The 7,113-nt window shown below is 37.2% G+C and overlaps 1 protein-coding gene across 2 annotated transcripts; it reads right to left on the minus strand.

Moving 5' to 3' along the window:
* Positions 1–716: 716 nt before the first annotated feature.
* LOC123266573 (ATP-binding cassette sub-family C member 4-like) lies at positions 717–6,835 on the minus strand. 2 transcript variants are annotated; one of them, XM_044730877.1, is made up of 15 exons: positions 6,662–6,835; positions 6,487–6,597; positions 5,902–6,409; positions 5,631–5,822; positions 5,262–5,570; positions 4,717–5,190; positions 4,344–4,649; positions 4,135–4,284; positions 3,587–4,070; positions 3,280–3,510; positions 2,956–3,192; positions 2,629–2,891; positions 2,110–2,549; positions 1,906–2,035; positions 717–1,834 (listed from the first exon to the last, which is right to left on the minus strand). In XM_044730877.1, exons 1-15 carry the CDS (start codon positions 6,733–6,735, stop codon positions 1,700–1,702), a joined length of 4,044 nt encoding a protein of 1,347 aa, XP_044586812.1. In that variant the 5' UTR covers positions 6,736–6,835; the 3' UTR covers positions 717–1,699. The 2 variants fall into 2 exon arrangements, with proteins under 2 accessions (XP_044586812.1, XP_044586813.1); XM_044730878.1 differs by having other exon boundaries at positions 4,344–4,645; positions 4,713–5,190.
* Positions 6,836–7,113: the final 278 nt, after the last annotated feature.

A 7,113-nucleotide genomic window follows, 5' to 3' on the forward strand; every position in this document is an offset into this window, starting at 1 on the left:
GTTAAGTCAAAAAAATTTTTAACTTCCCGCTAAGAAAATTGAAGATTTTTAAAAATCGGGAAGTTATTGGTTTTACCCCGTTTTTCGAAAATCGAGTTTTCATCAGATCTCGACGTTTTAAGGTCCTAGGAAGCTTCCCTGACTATTCCCGCGAGAGTGTCACTATGTGTGTGTGTGTGTGTGTGTGTGTGTGTGTGTGTGTGTGTGTGTGTGTGTGTGTGTGTGTGTGTGTGTGTGTGTGTGTAATAGGAAAAAAATTTTTTTCAAAAGTGTTTTTTTTGGGATAACTTTTAAACGGCTTTACCGATCAACTCCAAAAACTAATCAGCTCTCAACCTTGAAAAACCGCGTCGATCGCCGCCAATCCGGTAAAAATCGGTTGATTCATTCGAGAGATATCGTGAACGAAAGAAAACCAAATATAGTGTTTTTTCGGAGTTACTTCGAAATTTTTAATTTGCCCAATTGAAACTCAGAGATTCTTCATGAAGCTTAAAAAACTTTGTAGAATGTCACCAACCACGTAAAAATCGGTTCATTCATTCAAAAGTTATTGCGGTTTGAAAATTCAAAAAATAGTGTTCTATGAAACTGTTATCAGACTTTTGAGCTCAAAGAGCTTAAAAGCATAGATAAGGTATCTTTTTGAGCTCAGAGAGCTTAAAACAACACACAGATTGTACTTTTGAGCTCGAAGAGCTCAAAAAAAGCGGCCATGTATTAACGGAATTAGCGGGAAGTTGCAGGGATGGCCTTTAGGGTCAACCGTTTTCCTAATTTTTTTTTGTCATACTCGCTCCAAAAGTTCAACTTTTGAGCGCTGGGTGGCGTCCAAAAGAAATACTTCAAAAGAGATACTCATTACTATACCATACCTTCTGTTTTCGACGGCCAAGGCCGCAAAGTTTACTTCCCCCGTTTTTTCCGTAATGTCGTTGTGCAATCGGATAAAATTTAAAATGAAATAAATCAAATTCTAGTGTACCAACCGATCATTTTGAGTACATTTAAACTTAGTTATTATTGAGTGCCGCTAATTATTTCTCTGCTGGCAGTTTGTTACAAAGCGGGCTTAATATTAATAGAATAACAACTACGCCATAAATAAATATTAATAAAAAGATAATTAATATAAAATTAAGTATTTTTGCCCTTGTGAAACTTCATAAAATTTGAATATATCATTATTTGCCTCCTATCTCTCAAAAGTTAAACTTATGAAGTGATAATAACAAAAAATATTATATTTCATTTGGCCGTTTAGCAGCGATTTTGACAACGAATTTTTTACGATATTCGCTTTAAAGTTTGTGACGCGAATGTACGAAAACGAACGTAAATTTCCGTCCTCGGCTTCGCCCCGGACGTTAAAATTGCGCCCGTTTTCGTACCTTCCCGCCACAAAGCTTAAGCTCATATCGCAACATCATCGTTGTCTAAATCATTGAAAAACTAAAAAAATTTAGAAAATTTTTTTTTCTCGGTGGTGTTCTTAAAATTACTCAAAGAAAAATTTTGAAACTTAGATCCAGAAACTTGACACTTGGAACTACTGCTTTTTTTTGCTGTACCACCATTTTTCTTCAAGTTATAGCTTGTTGAAAAATCCCCAAAAATTTGGATTTTTTTCTTGCTCCCTTAATTTTTGTGAGAAGTGTACTTTTAATGTTTGTTATATAATCTTTTGTCGATTTAGTAGTTATGTGAGTTCTTGATAAAATTTTGTTACTTTTTCAGTAATTTTTGCAGTCATGGATGGCCCGGTTTGTTCGACCATTTTTGCGAATATACTTTCCGGTTTTTGTATCAGCAATTCGTACGGTGTATCAAATTCCTGTTGAAAAGAGAAGATTAGTAATCGATAAATGGAAGAAATAAATAGAGAAAATTTAATTGATCACTTACCACAGCACATCCATTATCCATCACTAGAATCCTGTGGCTATAGATAATTGTATTCAATCGGTGAGCTATTGTTATAACTGTGCAGTCTGCGAATTTCGAGCGAATAGCTCGCTGGATCAACGCATCAGTCCTATCATCAAAACAACCGTTAAAAAATTACACATTCTTGGGGAATTTGGATTGATGAGCAAGGATAATACATACCGAGAGTCGATATTGGCGGTGGCTTCGTCGAGAACCAAGATCCGATTGTTTCTCAGCAGAGCGCGAGCGAGGCAAATCAGCTGACGCTGACCAACACTGAAGTTTGTTCCGCCTTCGGTGACCCATTGGTCGAGGGCCAAGTTACTCAATTCAACTTCCCTCAAAGCATCCCAGATTTCTTTATCGGTGTATTTTCCAAATGGGTCAAGATTGTATCGTAGTGTCTCAGAAAATAAAACAGGCTCTTGTGGAATTATTGATATGCTTGATCGTAAATCTTGAAGCCCGATTGTTTTAGTGTCTACACTGTCAATAATTATTTGCCCCTGGAGACCATCGTCGACTAGTCGAAAGAGTGCAGATATCAAGGAAGATTTTCCAGCGCCAGTTCTTCCGACAACTCCAACTTTCCAGCCCGGCTCGATCATCAGGTCAATGTTCTAATCAGCAGAAAAAATAATTAATTGAATTATTCTGAAATTAATTAACAAGCTTCAGTATAACTCGCGATTTTTACACCTTTAAGACAGCAGGATCATCTTTTTTGTAACTGAGATAAACATTCTTCCACTGAATTCGGCCTTTGGATGGCCAGTTCTCAGGCACCGGTTTCAATGATTCTATAGGACCTTCTTTCGGTAAGTCAGTGTACTGAATGACTCTTTCAACAGCTGTCATTTGAGATTGTACTTCCATAGATTGCTTGATACCCCATTGCAATGTATTCGTCAAAGTCAAGGACTGAGATATTGCCAGTCCTACAGATTCTCCGCTACTATTTCCTATAAGTCCATTCACCTTCAATAACTTGAATTCGTTATTTAGTCATAATCTTATATTACTTACCACGATCAATAAGTATTAACGAAAAACATAAAACGAATATAAAAAAGCATGCAATTATATCAATACTGAAACCATACGCAGACCCAGATCCTATCAGTAAGTACCAAGCGCCAGAATTGATATCTTGGTATCGATCGAATTCATTTCGGAGCATAGATTGCACGCTCATGCCCCGACTTCTGATTGTTGTCAAACCATTAAATGTTGAAGCTACATGTGTATAAATAGGACTTTTGGCTGTAAAATTATCATAACATCATAACATGTTTATTTTAACTTTAACAAAAGCTTAAAAGTCCGTAGAATAGCAACAAGAGTTTTTACTTATTCCTTCTAAGCGCTTTGCATCTTGAGATGTCATCAGATAACAAATCGTTATTAAATAAAAAGCTAAACCAGCAACTACCGTGAGTATAATCATCCATGGATTTATAACAACGATATTAACGATAGTCCCCGCGGCGTTAAAGAGTGTCAAAGAAGCTTGAAGTATGAGTGGCATGAACACTTCATCAATTACTCCGACATCTTTTGAGAATCTATTCAATAAACGACCTAAAAACATTTTGACAGTTGCTGCTTTATTCAAGATTAAAATTTGTGATTTAATTTGAAGGTTAACGATTGTTACCAGAAGGATTCGTGTTGAAGAAGTACATCGATGCTTGAAGAACATTGGTTAACATGAGATCATGAAACCGTCGAGTCGCTCTCATCCCAATCTTGACAAGGTAGTAGCATCTCGACATCGACAATGTAATGAAAGTAATCAAAAGAGCCAAGTAAATGTAAACTAATATATCAGGGAGTAAGAAACCTTTGGAATCAAAGAACGAATTTGTACCGTTGACTAGAAAATTAGATTGATGATTTACGTCTTGACTGACACTGCTGTTTTTATTGCTAAGCTGATCAGTTTTTAGAGTAGTCCAATAAGTCATCCACTGATCGACGCCAACTGCTGCGACTTGAGTTATTATGAATAGAGCTGCTAATAGAATTACTCCAGTGATTCCTCCTCCTTCTCGAAAATAACGATAGTAAATGTCTTTAGAGATAAATCCTGTACCTATAACTTCATCAGCAACTGTATTCTCTGAACCAGTAGCTGATTCCTGTAAAATAAGTTGGGAAATAAGGTACAATCTACAGAGTGGATATTTCAAGAAAAAACCTTACGGTGTGATGATTCTCTAAAGGTCTTCCATTTTCGTCGATAGGTCCATTGGGATTTTCAATACTTTGGGTTTCATTTTTAACATTTTCAAGTAGCTTCAAGAATTTTGAATCCCGGAGTAACTGATAGCTTCCTTGTTGTTTGATAGTTCCCTGTCATAATAATAGAAGTAATGATAAGATTCATATGAGTGGAAGAATTGAATTCTTACGTGATCCATTTCGATGATAGAATCAGCTTGTTTGAGATAATTGAGCTGATGAGTGACGAGGATTCGTGTCTTGCCTTTAAGGTATCCAAGGATGCAGTCTTGGAAGAGTTGTCGAGATACGCGCGTATCAACAGCACTTAGCGGATCATCGAGAAGATACAAATCAGCAGGTCTATAAATAGCTCTGGCCAGATTGATTCTCGCTCTCTGACCGCCAGAAAGGGAAGCTCCTCGTTCTCCGACAATCGTCAGATCACCTTCTGGCAGTTGCTTGAAGTCTTGTAGTAGAGAACAAACTTTCGCTACCTGATGATACCATCATTGACAATATTAGTGATCTGCATTAGGAAAACTATTGAAAATTTGAGCTTACCTCTTGATAACGCACTTTATCGTACTCTTGTCCAAAGAGAATGTTTTCTCTGATACTGCCCGTGAAAAGCCAGGAGTCTTGACTAGCGTATGATATTATCATCTCTGGATTGTCTTGTGAAAATCCAGACTTAGATTGAGATTCAGCAGTCTCTTCATCAGAAAACTGGAAGAGTTCAACTGTGCCTGCACCAACTGGCAGCTCCTGCAGGAGCACATTGAGCAAAGAACTTTTGCCTGAGCCGACTGGACCTACTAGAGTACAAAGTTCTCCTCCGTTGATCTTCAGTGAGACATCACACAGCGTTGGAGGCAATTGCCCGAACTTCCAATTCGCTGAAACTTTGTCCAGCTTGACAATTACAGCTCCCGGGTTGGCTTTATTATTTAGGCTACCTTCAACAACTTCAGGCATCTGTGGGCTGATGTCCAAAGCCTTCATGTCTTTTTTGACCTCTTCCAGCAAAAGGAATTCCTGTAACACATTACAATTCACCAAGAAACTAAAAAATTGCCTCTGAAATTACAATATCTATGTATTTCTACCTGAATCCGCTTAATGGTCACCAATGTTTGACTAAATAACACTATTGCAGTCGGAAATACATCAGCCATATGTAACTGCAAAATATTAAAGTAAATCGCTAGCTGGAAGGTGACCCGCGGATCTATCCCGCCTCCACCGTACATCAAAGTCACGAGTGTCAAGAAAAGCATCATCCGCTGGGTGACTCCCGACAATATTGAATACAACCCTCTCAAGTTGTTCGAACGTCGAACATGACCCAATTCTTCTGACCTTATTCGTTTGACACTCTGGTCAAAGGATTGTTCCCAAACATACATTTTTATAACCTAAAACTCAAAGTTTTAATTACAACTAATTGAATCATTTAATTACTGAAATCACCATACCTGAATGCCGGAAATCAGTTCACTCATCAGCTGAATCCGTCCATCGGTCAACTTAGCAGTTAGGTTTCTAAGTTTTCCCGTCATTACTCCAACGTACCCTTGCATTGGAACCGTGATTAGTAAGAGTACACCGTACCCCACTAAAGTATAGATCCCAATACTGCGCCAGATGAGATACCCAATCACCGCTACCTGATGATCATAAGTCATCAATTAAGAATCACAAACCATCGAAGAAATAAGATTGGTGATTATGTTGTGATTACCTTACCTGAAGTGGTGAAATCCATAGATAGTTAATGTAAACTGGAAGTTGATCAAACCGATTGACATCGTTACTCAGAAGATTGATCACCTGGCCAACTGGCGTCTGATCCAATACTGGCTTGCTCAGTCTCAAAACCTTTCTGTAGACTAACGAAGAGCAGGCGACCCTGAATCTCATTCCTGAAATCTGGCTAAAGTAAATGTATTGCTGCGTTATGCAAATCATCGTGAAAGTCAATCCAGTAAGCGCTCCAGCGTACATCAACGCATCATTTTGGGACTTGGATGTTGGAGGGTCATTGTTGACTTCAAAATAGTCTATGATCCAATTCTGAAAAACTGGTTGCCAGTTAACTAACAGCACATTCATCACCATCTGGGAAATCCCAATAACCAGCAATTCTAACCAGAAAGTCTTCGCGATTGCTTGAAGTAGACTTGGTTTTAGAGAGTTGGCTTTGTTGACATCTTCTAAATCGACTTGTGACTTTGTCAATTCAGTAGTCCAAGCACTGCAAAAGAATGATTACGTGGTAAGCAAAGGAGACATTTCACTAAGAAGGAATATATCGAACATGATTTTAATTACCTGCCCAAGTAGTCTGTTAGAGTCTTGGATTTGTCAGATGTCAGCGGAGGATAAAGGTCTTTAATCGTTATTCCATATTTGACTCCTTTTTTGAACAGTTTAAGTGTCCACCTATTGAGTTAAAAGTTATTACTAAGAATTTTTATTATAATGACAATTGTAATTTAATACGAACCAAAAGAATAACCGGCTGATGACACTTGCTGACTCCAACGGGTTTTTAATTGTTGATTTTATTGACGGAGACATCGTCGTATCTAGCTAAACGGAGTGAAATTAATTTTGAAAAATAACGTGGTAAAATGAAACTGAAAGGTATATAAAATTGCAGAAGTTTGTCAATTGGACGAGTCACAACTGAAGAAACAGGTAAATGTTTAGACATGATTTACAACAGTATTATCATTTTTTGGATCTTAAATGATTGGCTGTAATTATCTCTATCAATATTTACCGAAAAATAATATGAATTAAATTTTATGACAAAATTGTGACTTCTTATCTAGAGAGTATACAGTAGCTCTAACATTTTAAGCTAAAAATGCTAAAAATTTATGACCACGTGGATTAATATTCGAAGTTGATGGATTTATTGATTCAACATATTAATACAAACAAACAAATGTT

This window comes from Cotesia glomerata, linkage group LG6 (genome assembly GCF_020080835.1).
Source record: "Cotesia glomerata isolate CgM1 linkage group LG6, MPM_Cglom_v2.3, whole genome shotgun sequence".
NCBI classification, from domain to species: domain Eukaryota; kingdom Metazoa; phylum Arthropoda; class Insecta; order Hymenoptera; family Braconidae; genus Cotesia; species Cotesia glomerata.

Excerpts from the sequence above, each read along its gene's own strand:
- LOC123266573 (XM_044730877.1), bottom strand. The coding sequence starts at position 6,735 with ATGTCTCCGTCAATAAAATCAACAATTAAAAACCCGTTGGAGTCAGCA. Across the intron at positions 6,598-6,661 it reads ATCAGCCGGTTATTCTTTTG|GTGGACACTTAAACTGTTCA; the intron begins GTTCGTATTAAA and ends TTAACTCAATAG. Across the intron at positions 2,036-2,109 it reads ACCGCCAATATCGACTCTCG|GACTGATGCGTTGATCCAGC; the intron begins GTATGTATTATC and ends TTTTGATGATAG.